The 18478-nt window shown below is 46.7% G+C and overlaps 1 protein-coding gene across 1 annotated transcript in view; it reads left to right on the top strand.

Annotated features, from left to right (window-relative positions):
• The window catches only part of LOC124597165 (xaa-Pro aminopeptidase 1-like), a 114853-nt gene that overhangs the window by 20349 nt on the left and 76026 nt on the right, over window positions 1-18478 (top strand). Inside the window, exon 3 of the mRNA XM_047135920.1 lies at window positions 11267-11479. Coding sequence (XP_046991876.1) covers window positions 11267-11479 — 213 coding nt within the window. The remainder of the gene's footprint in view (window positions 1-11266; window positions 11480-18478) is intronic.

Genomic DNA, 18478 nt, shown 5'->3' with positions numbered 1-18478 from the left:
TGTTATCGCGCAGTAGGGGTGAGAGTGTCACTGATATGATACGCAAGTCGGGGTGGCAGTCACTGAAACAAAGGCGGTTTTCTTTGCGGCGAGATCTCTTTACGAAATTTCAATCACCAAATTTCTCTTCCGAATGCGAAAATATTTTGTTGACACCCACCTACGTAGGGAGAAATGATCATCATACTAAAATAAGATAAATCAGAGCTCGAACGGAAGGATTTAGGTGTTCCTTTTTCCCACGCGCCGTTCAAGGATGGAATGGTAGAGAAGTAGTATGAAAATGGTTCGATGAACCCTCTGCCTGGCACTTAAGTGTGAATTGCGGAGCAACCATGTAGATGTCATGTAGATGTAGATGATGTACGTAATACGATCGCTGTATGTATATGTGCGTATCGCTATCGCATGACTTTCGTCACTTCAGTGTAACAGACCGAGTGACTAATAGACAGGCACTGAGTCTATATGGCGAAAAAAGAAATTTATGGCACAACACGATGAAAAGAAAGGATTAATTGATAAAAAATGTATTCTGGGTAGTTAAGGAGTCGGCAATTTGAAATAAAGGCAAGAGTGTAAAGCAGGGCCGGCCGCCGCATACCAGACTTCACACGTGCAGCACTGCAGTGCGGCATTTTTCGGCCAGCACAACTCTCTGAGTTCGGCGGAGTAGTGGTGTCAGCGCTGTTTACCTTCGCTATTTGCGCCTGGTATGAAGGACGTTCACAGGTCCACTGGCTGTTTGCACAAAAGGAGACAGTCTAGCGATCTATCGTAACAGTCCTCTAAAATGAATATGAACTACAGAAGGGAGGGATGAGAATTCTCAATTCGCGTAAGTGATAGGTACAGCATATTTGCTACGAAACTATTTTACAATACTATGCAGAAAGAATTTAAATAGTTAGTTGAAAATGGAAGAGCAAAAAAATTACAACGATCGATAGGAGGGATTAGTTGTTTCTGTATATCAAAAAGCATTTTGCGCTAAATTTGCAGGATGGAACGCGTGCAGAAGTTGGTAATGTGAAGAGAACTGGTTGAAGAGGTTGATAGATAACTGCCGAGATGGTTGACACCTACTGGGATGTCTTGCCGCATACACCATACAAGAATGAACTGCATTCTTCCTACACTCTTCACACTTTTTCTGCATTGCTAAATATCATCGACCACTCACGACCTACGGCTTGGACTGTCACATACTAACTGACTAGCAATTCACAAGGCACTCAAGGAACACACAAGTACACTGTAAGCAAACATAACATCTCACCTAGCAACTACGCTGGCTGAATGACACAAGATACGAAACCCCACAAACGACTAGCACTGGAATCCTGCAACAAACACCACTGACATCCTAATTTACTCTACTTTTAGTCTGTTAACGTCAATAGGCATTGTTGTATTTAGAAAAGTGTATATTTGCCCAAAAAGACACTTTCTGTTTATTGGCTAGCAATACAGGCCCCTGCCTACCAATCCATTCTGTGAAAACAAGACATCAGTAGCACTTTCCATTTCTGCAATATATGTGGTGCAAGTTTTAGGTGATTCAACCCGTATACAAAGCTTACTTCACATGAGATCACAGATAGCACAATAAAGTTACACTCGTTCTTAAAAACGAACATCGAAATGCAAATAAACGCAGTTTTGTGTTGCTTGAGGCTTTCCCGACGGACATGTTGTATATATGTTTCTCGGGCGAGACGTCGGATGTCATTGTGAAAACTCCACAATATTTCATCAGCGCAACTGGCCGCCATCTTCATGTGCGACGAACACACTGCTAAGCCAGGACCTGCTGCTCACATCTTTTACTTTCCCCTCTTTGGGGAATTGTGTGTGGGGGAGTTAATAGCCTTTCAGCTTTTACTCCCCTGTGAACGTGTGTGTGTGATTTTTCTATAGTTTTTTGGTGTCTGTGACTTGTGATGTTTGTTGTGAGTGAGTCTAGTACTTGCCTGAGGTAGGCGAAAAGATTGGTGTTATATGGGAAGGAACTGGATTAGGGATTGGGTTTTGGGATTTTCTCTTCGACTTAGTCGTCGAAGATCGTCATAGGGCGCTTATGCTTATCGCGGGACATGTCGTACCGACCTAGGGAGTGGATGAGCGCGTTTCCGGATCTGGAAGAACCCTCATAGAAGGCCCCTGCCAGATCCTGGAACCGCTCTCTCAGGAGTGGGATTTCGGCTGCGGCGTGCAAGTCGTCTGTGGGGAATCCGAGAGGTAGGCGCAGTGCCCTTCTGAGGGCGCGGTTCTGCAGCCTCTGGAGTTTGTCCAGGTGCTGCTTCGCCGCGTATCCCCAGACGGGGCACGCATACTCCATTACTGGCCGGATCAGGGCCTGATAAACATTTACTGCTACTGGGCAGGGAAGGGAGCTGTTCGTGTTCAGGATAGGGTATAGAATGGACATTCTGGCGCAGACCTTCCTGTGGACCTCGTCTATGTGGGGTTTCCACGTAAGACGAGAGTCCAAGGTTACGCCAAGGTACTTGGCGGTTCTGCGCCAGGGGAGTTGGATTCCATTTAGGTGAAGGTGGAGGGGGGGACGTTGAGGAGGTTCGCGCCTTCCGAGCCTGCGGGTAATCAGCATTGCCTGCGTCTTCTCGGAGTTGATCGTGATGCGCCAGCGACGGGCCCAAGTTTCTGTGTCATCTAAAACCTTTTGTAGCCTACGGATGACCAGGTCCTTGTTCGCATTTCTCGTGTAGAAGGCTGTATCGTCAGCGTACTGTGCAGTGTGCACCAGGGGGGCCGTCGGAGTATCCGCAGTGTACAAACTGTACAGTACGGGCCCCAGGACCGATCCCTGTGGCACCCCAGCACGAATACGCCTTCTGGTGGAGGTGGCAGTTTCTACTTTGACGGAGAAAGTCCTATTCGTGAGATAGCTCTTGATGAGCTGAACTATGCTCCCGGGAAACCCTTGTGTGTACAACTTGTAGAGTAGCCCTCTATGCCATACTGAATCAAAGGCTTTGGCTACGTCTAGTAGCACTATCCCGCAGTAGCCTCTGTGGTTGAAGCCCTCTGTGGCTGCTTCAACCATTCTCATGACCTGTTGTGGGGCAGAGTGGTTCTGCCGGAACCCAAATTGGAAATCCGGCAGAATTTGCTCTCTGGTAATGTGTTCTTGTATGGGTCTTAGCAGGAGGCGCTCATAGATCTTGCTGAGTGTTGGCAAGAGGCTAATCGGCCTGTAGTGCTGCGGGAATAGAGGGTCTTTCCCTGGTTTGTGTATCGCGACCACTTCCGCATGTTTCCAGCAAGCTGGGAAAACACGGGAACGAGTAATCTCGTTGAGGACGTTCGCGAGGTGTGTGATCGCTGTGGGTGGGAGTTTTTTGACTAACTCGTTTGTGACACTGTCGTGCCCTGGCGCCTTTTTTGTAGGGAGGGACCTGATTTCTCTTGCCACGTCCTCGGGGGCAAAAAGTATGGGTTTGTCCTCTGGGTCCTCCTTAGCATTGAGGAAGACGGCCAGTTGACGACTGACTACCTCTTCATGTTCTTCATCCTGGGGTTCTGCCGCTTGGAACTGCTTCTCAAAGGAGTCGGCGAGGGCGTTGGCCTTTCCAGCATGGCTGTAGACCAGTCCCCGCTCGCCATGCAGTGGCGGCATCCTAGCGCGTCGTTTTGTAAACTGTTTGGTCGCTTGCCATAGTGTGTGATCGTCTACTTTGAGAGATGTGAGGCGGTTTTGCCATTGCTGGTTTCTGTGCTCATTGAGCGCTACCTTCAGCTCTCTCTGTAGACGATTGAGCAGCCTCCTGGTGGCCTGATTTCTGGTGATCTTCCACTCTTTTGCCACTCTGTTCTTGTGTCGAATTTGAGCTAGCAAGTGTTCTGGGAGCTGTATTTGCGGCGGTGGGCCCTCCCTTTGTGGAGGGGTGGCTTCTTCCGCTGCCTGCAAGATGGTGACTGTTAGGTCTTGTAGCGCTTGTTCTACTGTTTCAGCAGTGGGTGGCGGAGCGCGAGCGATATCAAAGGCGACAGTTTCTTGATATCGCTCCCAGTCTGTTCGTTTGTACGACGTCTGGTACCGTGGGAGTGCTACCCATTCTCCCACATCGACCTCCAGAATCACTGGGTTGTGGTCGGAGGACATTCTGTTGATTGTCCTTGCGGCCACGAACCCTGCGATCCTCCTGGTGAGAGCTATGTCTAACACATCGGGCCTGCTTCCGTTTTTCGGAAAATGTGTGGGCTCGACTGGACCCCATGTTTCGAAGTGGTGGGCGCGCGCTAGTTGTTGCAGTTTGGCGCCTGCTCTGGAGGTTACTCTAGAATTCCAATCAGGATGTTTGGCATTGAAGTCTCCCCCTATTATGAGTTTGCCTTCAATTTGCCCTAGAGCAGCTATGTCTCCCTCATCTATCTGGTCATGTGGGGGTCGGTAGACTGCAACAATTGTTAGGGGTCCAGTGGCAGTGGTTACTTCCACCGCCACTGCTTCGATTTTGTTGGTAGCTGGTAAGAATACCTGGTGGTGGGGGATCCCTCTTTTTACATATATGGCCACTCCTCCGCCTTGGGTTGGCCTGTCTTTACGGTAGCTAATGTAGTTGGGAACTGTCGCTTTTACTCCCGGTTTCAGGTGGGTTTCCCCCATCATGCATATGTCGATGGAGAACTCCTTCATGAGTTCTCGGAACTCGACCTCTTGATTAACAATGCCGTCTGCGTTAAAGACGCACATTGTCAGGCCTTGAATATTTGGTCGTCTATTCATGATGGGGTGTTGATACTACTGAGGAAGTCGCAGAGGGGAGCGACTGCTGGACTGTTGCCTGAAGGGCGACGAGGATCTGTGCGTTCTGCTTCTGGGCTTCCCTGAATTCCTTCATCATTTCCATGACGAGGTTCATGGTCTGCACCATTACGCCTAACAACTGATCCATGGGGGGAGAGTGTGTGTGGGGTTCCCTGGGCCTTCCTCCGTCATGGTGGACCTGGTCGTTGTTGCTGTGTGTTTCCCGGTGTTGTTCTCGTGATAGTGTCTGATGTTGTGATGGTTGGGCTACGCTTTCATGGTTCCTCGGTGGAGAAACCACTTCCGCATAAGTCGCCCTCGGTGTGTCCGGCCTTGGTTTTACCCAGGCCTTGTCCGTGTGTGTTGCCATGGTTTGTTTTCTTGTGTGTCTTGGTGGGTTTATGGTGTTTTGTTTGTGTGTGTGGGGGGCGGCCTTTGCGCCCTTTGCCTGTTGTGTGTGTCGTTTGTGGACCTCACAACCTTGGTAACCCGCCGTGTGGTTTTTGCCACACAGCGCGCACCTTATTTGTGGGTCCGTGTGGTGAAGTGTGCATGTTCTCGTGTCGTGGGCCTCGGCGCACTTCCTGCACCTTACTGGCATAGTGCAGTAGGCGGCGATGTGGTTAAGGCCCTGACACCTGAAGCACTGCACCGTCTTGTTCTTACGGCGCAGCGGTTCGGTGGTGACAGGCACTGCCAGAACCATCTTTATCTCCCTTTTGTTCTGGGGGATGTCCGGGAGTGTGGCCTGGTATAGTGGCCACTTACTGTTTATGTTGCCCATCTGTTGGACCGCCTTGACGACGTACCCCTGGGCAGTCAAATCTGTTTTGATTGCCTGGGGGGACACTCGTCTTGGGAGGTCTCGTATCACGATGTTTCTGTTCCTTGTTTTTGTTGTGGGGAACGTGTAGTGTGGTATGTTTTTATTTGTGAAAAGTGTTTTGACTGTTGTGTAGTTTTCGAGTGTGTGCAGTGTGATTTTGATTTTGTCTCCACCAGCAGGTTTTGCCTGGAAACTGCCTCCCCCGATTTCTGCCTTCAACAGCTCGAAAAGCTCTTCGTAGCTTTGTGCGAACTCTGCTACAATCGGGGGGAGGTGGTGGGCGACTTGGTTCTGCGTTTGTGTTGTGTTTTCTGATGCCTCTGGCTCATCAGCAACCGCCTGGAATCTGTTCGGGGTGGGTTCCACTCCCCGGGCCGGCGGAAGCTTCGGCTGGCGAAACGTTTTCTTCGCCAGCACGAAACCATCCGCATCCTGCCCGGTTACGTGGTTCCCTTCCAGTACCGGTGTTTCCTGGTCACCTCCCAGTGCGACGACAGGTGCTGTCGGGGGCACTGGCTCCTCAGAGGGTGTGGAAGCGGTTGGGGTGGGGGTGGTGGATATTTTCTTCCCCTTGGAGTGCTTCTCCTTCTTGTCCTTCCTTGCACGCCGCTGGTTCGATGTGGTGGACTTGAGTGGGGGGGATTTAAGGTATTTGGAGCGGGTGGAAGACTGAGACGAGGGGGTGGGTTTGGGGAGGATTTTTGTCGGCAGACGGGGCATCTGCTTGCCATTCTTCATGGACGTGAGAAATTCGGGAAGTGTGCCGGTGGCGTGGGCAAGCAGGAGCGGAGATAGGACGAGGTTAGGAGGGGCAGGATTGCAAGTACTGACAATATATTTTGTTGTCGGCGTACTGTGTATGACTGCGTTTTTTTGTGTGTTTCTTGCCATGTCCGGGGCGGAAAGTGGGGCTGCTGCCAGGGGGGTGCCAGTTACAGCCTTCGTTGGCACCGTTAGGTATCCCGGCTGCATTGCTGGCCCTACTGTATTTGTGGACGCGGAGGTCTGATCGGCGGCGGCGGAAACCTTCTCTGCGGTTCCGCGGCCGGCTCCCAGGTCCTGGCCCACATTTTCCCTAACCTTGGGGGGGGCAGAGCCTAGCTCTGCGGCAGCCGAAGTACTCGAGACGGCCGACGACGCGGCCCGCGGCAACAACAAGACGCGCTTTTTGTCGACAGCGGTTGACCGCTTCGACCCCAAAGCACCACTGGAGCTAGACATCCCGCAGTTGAAAGAGGAAACACGACAATTCTGCTGTCGGGCGTCTCCAAAAATATCCTGCCCGCCGTAAGACCTTACTGCAGACCTTGACTGGGTCCCGCCGATGCTTTAATAAAAGCAAAGCCGTAGATTCCCCTGGTGTGTCACCCATACAAGCAGGGGCCTATGACTGACAGTGCGCGAGTCAGAGGAGCAAGCTCAACCCTTGACTGCCACTCAGCGAGTGGCCAGGTTTTTTTTTTTTTTTTCTTTATTGTGATTTTAACACCTTATACAAAGGCGGGCTGGCAGCAGCACAATACGCCGCTCTTCAGCCTTGAGTGATACAACAAGTAGTACATAAAGGTGGCACAGAGTAGACAGTAATAACGGTGGGCAAAAAAAATGTAGACACTAAAAATCGAAAAAACATGTAGCCGTTCACGCTGGACGAGAAACATCACTATCACTGGGCGACACGATGCACAGAACGTGGATGATGGCGACGGCACGTGAACGGTGGGGGCGTGACGGCAAACAACACTACACACAAACGAAGGCACACACACGAAACACTGACGGCGATGATCTCCGGCGCGCAAATGTTCACTGAGCGTGTACGAGTCCGGGGACCTGCCAAGAGAGGAGGTGGAGGAGGAGGAATGGGAAGGGGAATGGGAGAGGGGGGAGCAGAGATGCCATGGGCAGAGGAGAGAGGGGGAGGGAGGAAGGGGGAGGGGAAGCCCGGTGGAGAGGGGAGGAGGGAGGGGGGAAAGGAAAGAGGAGGGAAGGGAAGGGAGGGAGGGAGTGGCCAGGACCAGAGCTCCCTATCTATGCCAGTCTTAGGCAGGAAGTGCGCATGCGTGGAGGCTCCAAATTCGATGGCCAATAGCGACGATATCAACGGATAGCTGGAAGGACAGCAACGCCACCTTCAGGATGAAGAACCAAAGACTTCGGCGCACGCGCGCGGGCTGCCGCTGCTGATCTGCGCTGCCATCGACGCTGCCATCAACGTATAATCTCGCGAAACATCTGGCAGCGCAGCTGAGCCCTTCAGAAGGAAAGTTTGAGCATCATATCCGTAACTCACAAGACTTTATTCTTCGGCTCAAGAAGAACTCACGACTCGCACCATCAGATATACTCGTAAGTTTTGACGTAGTCTCACTTTTTACTCGAGTACCATTGCAGTAATCGTCGTTGCTCATTGGCGAGAAGCTGGATGGGGAACTATTAGACTTATTCCAACATGTGCTCACCTCGACGTACCTTTTATTTAATGGACAATACTTTGAACAGGCTGACGGCGTCGCAATGGGTAGTCCCTTGTCACCCATTGTGGCTAATCTTTTCATGGAAGACTTCGAGGAGAGAGCACTCCAGTCGTCGGATTTGAAACCTACGTGTTTTTGGCGATATGTGGACGACACCTTTGTTATCTGGCCTCACGACACTGCATCGCTGAATGTATTTCTTGGGCATCTTAACTCGCTTCATCCCAAGCTTCAAGTTTACTATGGAGATGGAGAAAAACGGCGAACTTCCATTCCTGGACGTGTTGGTACGGAGAAAAGAAGATGGCACATTAGGTCACGCAGTGTACCGTAAACCAGCACACACGGACTTATACTTACAGGCCACCAGCTGTCACCATCCTTCGTAACGAAGTAGCGCACTGAGGACGTTGGTTCACAGAGCACGAGCCCTATCAGACTCAGACAGCTTATCCAATGAGCTACTCCATCTGTGTACCACTTTCCAACAAAATGGATACTCCGAACGGGAGATTCGCCGTGCCTTACACCCGAAGCGGGTTACCCAACGTGAGGAACTGGAAGAAGGCGAAGAACAAAGGGGAATGTTCGTCTTGCCATACATCGGCGGTGTCTCTTCAAAAATAGGAAGATTATTGAAGAGGCATAAAGTTAAATATGTCTTTCGTCCGGCAGCAAAACTCAGAGCTCTCTTGGGCTCATCTAAGGACAGCCTTGGCCTAAGAAGACCCGGTGTTTACGAGATTCCTTTTAGCTGCGGCATGTCGTACATCGGACAAACCTGTCGCACTGTAGAAGAGAGATGGACTGAACACCGACGCTACACTCGTCTGGAGCAACCAGAGAAGTCTGCAGTGGCCGAGCATTGTCTCAGTACAGGCCATTCTATGAATTATCAACACATCAAAATTCTCGCATCGACGAGTCCGTACTGGGACAGTGTTATTAACGAAGCAGTGAAAATACGTAGCTCGACGAATGTTGATAACAGAGACACGGGCTTTCAGCTCAGTACAGCTTGGGATCCAGCAGTGGCCATATTGAAGTCGCATCGAGCAGAGAGGAGTACTACTGGTCATACGACGGATGACGATTCGCCAGAAATATAAATATTGTGATGACAACGGCAGGATAGTCACGCGCCTACGCGGACGCGCATTTTTGCTTGCGGCTTCCTACAGAGGTCGCTGGGGCGGCCGATGGCAGTGCAGAGAAGCAGCGGCAGCCTGCGCGCGTGCGCCGAAGTCTTTGGTTCTTCATCCTGTAGGTGGCGTTGCTGTCCTTCCAGCTATCCGTTGATATCGTCGCTATTGGCCATCGAATTTGGCGCCTCCACGCATGCGCACTTCCTGCCTAAAGCCGTCGGCACACGGACCGTGCTGTCGAACGTTAACGTTGAGCGTGCCGAGTTCAACGTGCTGCTGAACGCTGAGGAATGATGCGACTTGTGCATACGGTACGTGGGCCCCAGCGTGGTATACGCGATCGCAACGCACTCCAGCGGCAGTTTGAGTAATGTTTCTAGTTCGTAAATCACACTGTTTACTCAACGGGTGCGCGTAAAAATCCCACGTTAGCTCTATTAAAACGCACATTTCCTCCATCGTCCACGAAAAGGAAACTATCATGTCAAATCAGTAAGGACACAGGCTTATAAAAGTTCCATCACAGACAGTGCGGTACAAATTTGGAATACTTCTCCGCGTAAGATAAACATTATTCCATCATTCCCACATTTTAGTAAAACCCCAAAGTCAGTCTTACTTGATCACTGTTCCTACCCAGTAGCAGAATCTTTGAAACATATGAATTACGAAGCGTAAAAGAAAAAGGAGCAAAATATCTTTATACAAGTAGCGTAAGCTGTCCTGTAGATTAAGCCAATCGAACAAAGTCACCCCTCAAAAAAAGGTGAACTTATATTTACATAACATCAAATATTATACCATATACTTATATTAAACTAATAATAAAGTATCAGAACCTAATAAAAACGCGAATGTTAGGAAAAAAAATTTGGAACTGTTAAGACGCGAACCACCACCATAAGAAAGACTCATTACTTTTTTTTTTAATCTCATTTTGTTCGCTTTCGTTAGTTGCATCTGCTCGGGGCGGACGTCGTGACATCCGTTTTAGGTTCGTTGTTGATCTATTAACTCACTTTTTTTATTACAGAGGGCAACTAACTCTCTGACCGAACACGCTGAGCTACCGTGCCGGCTTAATGGACAGAGACACTACTCATTATGCTAAACCAACAACAGGCTGAATTATTTCAATCATGTTGTGTTACCCCTTGCTAAAAACGTTAATCTTAGATAATTATCTTAATTGAAATTTAATTATAACATTGTACCAAGAACAATGCGTTTTGGGTTGATCTTCAGTGTGTCGCTGCCTTCAAATAGCCTACTCTCATAATACGCTCGTTACAATAATTCTTTTGCCACGAATATGATGTTTCTCATTATTGTATTGGATCGAATCACACAGTTAACAACGGGTTTTCCAGTGATTCTAAATTTGCTGGTGCTCAGAAACGGCAAATATACGTATAGGCTTGAAATGAATGCCAGTATGGCGCCTCACAACTCTATAGTGAAGGGAGACGGCGTGCGTGTGACGTAGGTGGCGTTGTGCCATCTCATTGGTCAACGCTCAGACGCACGCTCAGAATATCTGACATGCCAGATATCGCTCTGCTCGTTCGGAAAGACCCCCGAACGTGCCATTCCACGCTATGACGTCAGAATCTCGGCTTAAGGCTGGCACAAATAGTGGGCTCTGGTCCTGCCTTAGAAGTGTGTTCGTCGCACCTGAAGATGTCGGCCAGTTGCGCTGACGAAATATTGTGGAGTTTTCACTATGACATCCGACGTCTCGCCCGAGAACCATATATACAAACGCAGTTTTATTGGAAAAAATTAGTGTTGTTACTTGTTGCCTTAAGCACTGATATGTCATATGTGTCTTGTTTTCTCTGCGTCTAGCAGTTTTTAGGCAGTTGTCTTCTGGAACCCTGGCTCATCAATAGCCTTGTACTAACAACTTGCGCAACTAAGCATGCTAGTTTTACATTGGTGCATGCTACTGCAGCTTGACGATATATTGTTTGCCACAATACACCCTCTACCTGTTGCCTGTACGGTAGTGTACACCTCCTGCGACGTGCGCCGCCTTGCTCCGCAGAGCGAGTTCCTGGCGCGGTCGGACCGCCGTCTGGAGTGGATCTCGGGCTTCTCGGGCAGTTACGGCGAGGCGGTGGTGACGGCGCGGCGCGGGGGCGGCGAGGGCGGCCAGGCCGCGCTCTGGACCGACGGCCGCTACCACGCGCAGGCCGACGACCAGCTGGACTGCGGCTGGCAGCTCGTGCGCCACGGCGTCGTACAGCTCTCCGTCCAGGTACTGCAACGCCGCGCACACCGCGCTCTAGCCGGTCTCTAGGAGCCGAAAGACTCTGGCCGGTAGTCATTTGTTTTTAGTCGCAGCCAGCGTTGTCTAGCGGCAGAACACGGAAGCGCTTTTACCACAGTCTAAGGCAAGGCGCGCACAGGCGATTTTTCAGTCGGCGCGACTTAACAATCGCTGTCGCGGAAGTACATTGTGGTGCGCACAATGCGGCAGGAAAATCGCAACTACTCTCAGTACCAGCATGTATTTCATCGAAACAGCTTGTTTGGTGGCACTTTTACGAGGGCAGTTCAATAACTAATGCAACACATTTTTTTTCTGAAACAGGGGTTGTTTTATTCAGCATTGAAATACACCAGGTCATTCCCCAATCTTTTAGCTACACAACACTATTTTTCAACGTAATCTCCATTCAATGCTACGGCCTTACGCCACCTTGAAATGAGGGCCTGTATGCCTGCACGGTACCATTCCACTGGTCGATGTCGGAGCCAACGTCGTACTGCATCAATAACTTCTTCATCATCCGCGTAGTGCCTCACACGGATTGCGTCCTTCATTGGGCCAAACATATGGAAATCCGACGGTGCGAGATCGGGGCTGTAGGGTGCATGAGGAAGAACAGTCCACTGAAGTTTTGTGAGCTCCTCTCGGGTGCGAAGACTTGTGTGAGGTCTTGCGTTGTCATGAAGAAGGAGAAGTTCGTTCAGATTTTTGTGCCTACGAACACGCTGAAGTCGTTTCTTCAATTTCTGAAGAGTAGCACAATACACTTCAGAGTTGATCGTTTGACCATGGGGAAGGACATCGAACAGAATAACCCCTTCAGCGTCCCAGAAGACTGTAACCATGACTTTACCGGCTGAGGGTGTGGCTTTAAACCTTTTATTGGTAGGGGAGTGGGTGTGGCGCCACTCCATTGATTGCCGTTTTGTTTCAGGTTCGAAGTTATGAACCCATGTTTCATCGCCTGTAACAATCTTTGACAAGAAATTGTCACCCTCAGCCACATGACGAGCAAGCAATTCCGCACAGATGGTTCTCCTTTGCTCTTTATGGTGTTCGGTTAGACAACGAGGGACCCAGCGGGAACAAACCTTTGAATATCCCAACTGGTGAACAATTGTGACAGCACTACCAACAGAGATGTCAAGTTGAGCACTGAGTTGTTTGATGGTAATCCGTCGATCATCTCGAATGAGTTTGTTGCACGCTCCGCCATTGCAGGAGTCACAGCTGTGCACAGCCGGCCCGCACGCGGGAGATCAGTCTTGCTTGACCTTGCGGCGATGATGACACACGCTTTGCCCAACGACTCACCGTGCTTTTGTCCACTGCCAGATCACCGTAGGCATTCTGCAAGCGCCTATGAATATCTGAGATGCCCTGGTTTTCCGCCAAAAGAAACTCGATCACTGCCCGTTGTTTGCAACGCACATCCGTTACAGACGCCATTTTAACAGCTCCGTACAGCGTTGCCACCTGTCGGAAGTCAATGAAACTATACGAGACGAAGCGGGAATGTTTGAAAATATTCCACAAGAAATTTCCGGTTTTTTCAACCAAAATTGGCCGAGAAAAAAAAGTGTTGCATTACTTATTGAACTGCCCTCGTACTACGAAGAAGAGTGAGAAAACAGCGTGACGACACTACAAATGAGAGTGAGAAAACAGCGCAAATGTCGTTACTGGCTGCATCCGATTGTAAGTCAAAAGACTAGTGAAACGGCAGTTTTACAAATTACACGAAGAGTTACAAAATCACCCAAATAAATTCTTTCAATACTATCGAATGAGTAAGAATAGTTTTGATACACTGCTTCAGACAGTAGGACCGAATATAACAAAACAAGATACGACATGGAGGAAGTGTATACTATCTGAGGAGTGCTTATCAGTGACTTAGAGGTCAGCATGCATTATTTCATTAAACAGTTTTTATTGCCCTTTTACATTATTTATTAGATACATCAAGAGAATCATTTCATTCAACGATTGTTGTTGCCATTTTACATTACTGATCAGATACATCAAGAAAATCACTACTGAAAGTCGAAACTGGCGAACTTGTTTCATGAGAAAACTGCAAAACCATGTTGCGCATAGAGGTTTCTGTGGTCTTGTTGCGGTTGTCAGCAGAGGGGCACACGAACAAATTTTGTGGAGGTTCCGTTTCATTTAGGACATTTGAAGAATACGGTTGAACGAATGAATATGCTGGCTGGAGAATAAGTTGCTTGAGTGGTGTTAGAAGTCGCTTAAGTTGTATTATAACACGCGTTCGGACGCTGTGGAAAAATCGGTGAAAGCTGATAATATCTGGCATTCCTCATCACATTCAGTATTTCTATTTTCGTGTAATGTTTCTCCAGCATGGGGACAAGCATAAATCCAAAATTCTGATTCTTGTTAACTTCTTCTTTTTGTCTGTCTTTTAATACATTTAATAGAGATTCCTCGTAGGACGTAACCTTCTTGGCTTCTCTTTTCGTAGGATGTCGTACTTCTGTGCTCTGTGCAGTATCGTTGTTGTTTTGTGAAGACAAACTGGGGGGAGAACCTATTTCCTTGTTTCCTGTGCTACTGGGCATAATTTTGATGTTGCTGGTGGTCGGTCTGTCTTCCATTTGAGGGAGCAGAAATAACATTGCATCGAAGCATAGATATTTCCTCCATTTTCTTGCAGCCTCGCCGGACTAAGATTTTTTCCGTGATGCCAGTTCTCTCGCGAAGCAGTCCTTCAGATTTTTCCACTTGCTTTGAATTTCTTTACCTGCCATAAATGAAATTATCACTGTATATAATTTATTGTAAGTATTTACCTTAATACTTCTATGAATAAATATTAATGGTGTTACTGAATATTATTTCGTCCAGATACCTTGCAACTGGAAATACCTTTCGCTCATTACACTACGAATATCTACTGGGAGCCACTACAATCAGAGAAATTGTGAAGGATACATGCGAGCAGTTGTGGCAATGTCTACAGCCTATTCATATGGCTGAAAAAACTGAAGATGATTGGAAGATTATTGCCAAACAGTTTGTAGACAGAACTGACTTTCCAAATTGCTTTGGTGCTGTGGACGGGAAACATGTGATACTGAAGAAGCCTGCTGACAGTGGCTCAGAGTTTTATAATTACAAGAATTATTTTTCGACAATACTTTTGGCCGTAGTGGACGCTGATTATTGTTTCACTGTGATAGACGTGGGCTCGTACGGAGTCAGTGGGGATTCTAATGTGTTCAAGAAATCCAACTTCTATCAAAAACTGAAATCTAATCAGTTAAACATTCCAAACCCTCAAAAATTACCAGACGACAAGGAAGGAGAGGCTCAACCTTTTAATTTTGTAGGAGACGAAGCATTTGCACTGCTTGACATATTCTGCGGCCGTACTCGAAGAAAAACCTGACAATGAAACAGCGTGTTTTTAATTGTAGACATTGTCGTACTCGTAGAATGGTGGAATGTACTTTGGGGATTTTGGCTAACAAATGGAGAATATTTCATCGACCTGTGGATGTTGGTTTTTCAGACATAATCATAAAAGAATGTTGTATTCTGCATAATTTCGTAAGATGAAATGTCGGTGTACGAACTGAGGACGAGTCGTACGAATCCCTTCTGCAAGGCTGTGAGCCTGTAGGAATAAGAGCTGATGCGTGTGGTATGCAGATAAGGGATTATTTTGCAAACTACTTTGTGACTCCACAAGGATCAGTATCTTGGCAATATGAAAAAATTTAAATTGTTGTAACTGTGATGTTATAATGGTCGCCTAGTCGTAGATATTGCTATAATGGCACTATTTCACTCCTATTTACGGAGCTTGTTAGCGCTTGATGTTATGTTGGCGCCATTAAAATGCATTGTGTCAAATCGCTGCTGCTTGCTGGATCGCTGCTGTGTCTCGGTGCTAATGCTGGCTCTAAATCTGGTTGTCTAGGGGTAAAAAGATGGTGCCGTATTTTTTTATGTGCTTTTGATGATAAATAATGAGCGAAACCAACAAATATTTAAACTTCAAATATTTATTACTCTGTCCACCAAAAACAATGACACAACACAAAGAAGCACTTCTTTTACATGTTCTTTGCAATGTTTATCCAACTCGAACAATAACACACATACACTTTACCAAAGTGACATTCAGACTCTGCCCCCGACCCTTCTTGCTGCTTGTATTTATAACCTTGTCAAAGAACTACTAAAAAGAAATATAGTTTATAAGTCACATGTACGTCCGTTGTAATTTGTGAAGAAAAGTTATTAATTTATATCGAGTGACATGATTTAACAGCTTATTAAAATGACAGACAGATTTGTTGACTTGACAGAATAATTCTTTGTTACAAAAAGACAGTTTTTTAGAAGTTTGTCAACTGACTTCTCTAATTTGCATAAATAAGTAAATAACACGAATTATTAAGAATTACATTGGTTTTCGCCTAAAATAGGAGTGTTTACGTGAGTACTGAGTGAAAACGGTCCTAGTGAACAAATAGGTTTCACTGGATGATTTTTATTTAAGGGGTTCTAAAATACGTCAGTTGGCCACTATTTTTCGTACTTCATATTAATTATTTAAGATGAACTTAGTGTTTTTACATGATATTTGCTGTATCAGTGATCAAGTGATATCAACTTTTGTGTGGGTCAGTTATTCAGTATAATTTAATGGGTTGACTGTTTATGGAGACATGTTGTGCAATCATTGTTAACATACAAAATAACTTTTCTATAATCATAAATACTCGTTAAACTGGTTGAATTTGGAGGGTATCGCATACTTCGGTAAAGTAAAGCCTTTAATAGGTTCCGTTACAATGTCTACATGAATGAATGAAATAAGTGAACCATGAAATACCTTTGTTAGTATTTTCTGGTCCGGGCAGTTCGGTCCAGTTCCGAATTAGGTTGCAGCATACTTCTCGCCATAGTTTCTCTTTGAAATTGCGGCCACTGTATTCTTTTAATTTCCTGTTGTAGAGAGCTGGTCGCTTTTGTACTTCTGCAATTAGTCTTTCTGAATCGACAACACAGCTTACAATGTCATCCGTAGCGCAACTCCCGTTATCAGACATGCTGGCGCACTGAACTCGTGTGTATGCAACACAGAGCGAGAGCGACTAACTGACAAATCGCGTCGCTAGTGCGCGCGGGCCCATGCCAGTGCCTGCGACAACCGCGTCGTGCATGAAATAGGGCCGGTTGCGTCTTTTAAATCGCCATTACTTTTTTGTCGCACGTGCGCGCGCTCCTATTCGAGCCACTGGGTTTCATTCTTGCTACAAATAAATCGCGCGACGGAAAATCGCCAGTGCGCGCCTACGTAATTTACGAAATAATTGAGTTATTTTCTTGCCTTCAAGGGTTTGTGTAGTATTATAAGGCATATATGTTTCTAAAAATGATTCTAAAATAAGCGCAAGTATGGACAAAAACCATCGAGTGGCAAGCTACAACACATTCGTGAGGAAACACTTGTGACGTCGTTGATATCAAAAGAATATAAACACACAGATTCACACATAAGAAGCACATCCGAAAGGGATCGACAGCTCATTTATCGTTCTATAGGCCAGTTTGTCATTGTCGCCTGTTGCCACAAGTACGACCTTCATCTTTATATTATTCTAACTGGGTCAAGCAACTGCCAAATAGTGGATGAAATATGTTTAAAACATTATAATGAGCCGATTACATTACATTTCACGCAAAACCAAATATTGAATAATTTGCAAACAATCTGTCAGTGACAAAATAATGTCATCACACGATGGAAGCAAGGAAAATTAAGTGACTAACAACAGAAGTGAATGAAATACATACCGAACATTACGATTTTGTAAGACACGAATAACTGCACTTAATCTAACCACTTCATCGTCAAAGCAGGTCTGTGTTGACGACTCACACGAATCTGGCACTGATACATGGAGAGCTGAACTGGCTGCTTCTGTGTCATAGGACTGTTTTACAGCTTTAGATGGATTGTCGAATCTTTGTTGTAGATTCCTCCTCATCGTCAGTTGAGGTGGCTTATTTGTGATGTCAAACAGTGTACGTACTGCATTCCACATGAGTTTATTATTATCTGCGTTCATGAACTGGTTTTATTCGAAATTTAGCGAACAAAACCTAAATTGTTATACATTTAAACTGGGTCTTTTTTCATAAGGTCTTCTCGTCTGCTATTAACGAGCCATTTTCTGCTCCTAAAACGAAACGTTAATCATTAATACACGTGTAGTTAGCAAGTGAATCCTGACGATACAGTTTAGAAGCATGATGGTATATACCTCTCAGCATCCTTAGGAAACCTAAAAAAAGGCAGCTGTGGTGTCTTCTTCCCGTTGTTGCTGCAATTTATTGCGCTACGAAAGCTCCCGCTTATAAAAACCACTGTAGAAATCAAAATAAACAACCACTATTCGCTTTCACGATCGCGCCGAACTCACAGTATAAGTTACTGGCCACTTGGGGCGCTGCTGGCGCGGTAGGCGACAAAATCGAGGCGAAGTGTCGCGACTGTTATGTTAGACTGTGCTTTTACTTGTACATGCTTCACGAGGGGTACTGTGGTTGCGCTCCTTCCAAAGATATTCCACAATCTAAAATAAGAGTCGCGACACTCCGTCTCGTTTTTGTTCCCCCAGCGATAGCAGCGCCACAAGCGACCAGCAAGCAACACTACTAAATACGACATCGGATGACTGCGAATACTGACGTTCAGATATTCGTAACGTAGTTTTTATTATAGGAAGTGCATGTAGTGCCATAACAAACGACAATAACTAAAAAATAACCCCACGTTAGTCGTTATTTAGTTCCCTAAGGACCCTGGGAGGAACGAAACAGTCCAGTACAGGACAGTCTATTTACGATTCTCTTGTAATGTACGACACTTACTGAATAATGTCGTATTCCTTTAATAACCTAAAGTTGCCTGTAAATACCAGAAGATCTTACTTTTTACAC

This window comes from Schistocerca americana, chromosome 1, assembly GCF_021461395.2.
Source record: "Schistocerca americana isolate TAMUIC-IGC-003095 chromosome 1, iqSchAmer2.1, whole genome shotgun sequence".
Classification (NCBI taxonomy): domain Eukaryota; kingdom Metazoa; phylum Arthropoda; class Insecta; order Orthoptera; family Acrididae; genus Schistocerca; species Schistocerca americana.
The sequence above is the reverse complement of the archived record's forward strand: the minus strand, read 5'-3'. Positions and strand labels throughout refer to the sequence as shown.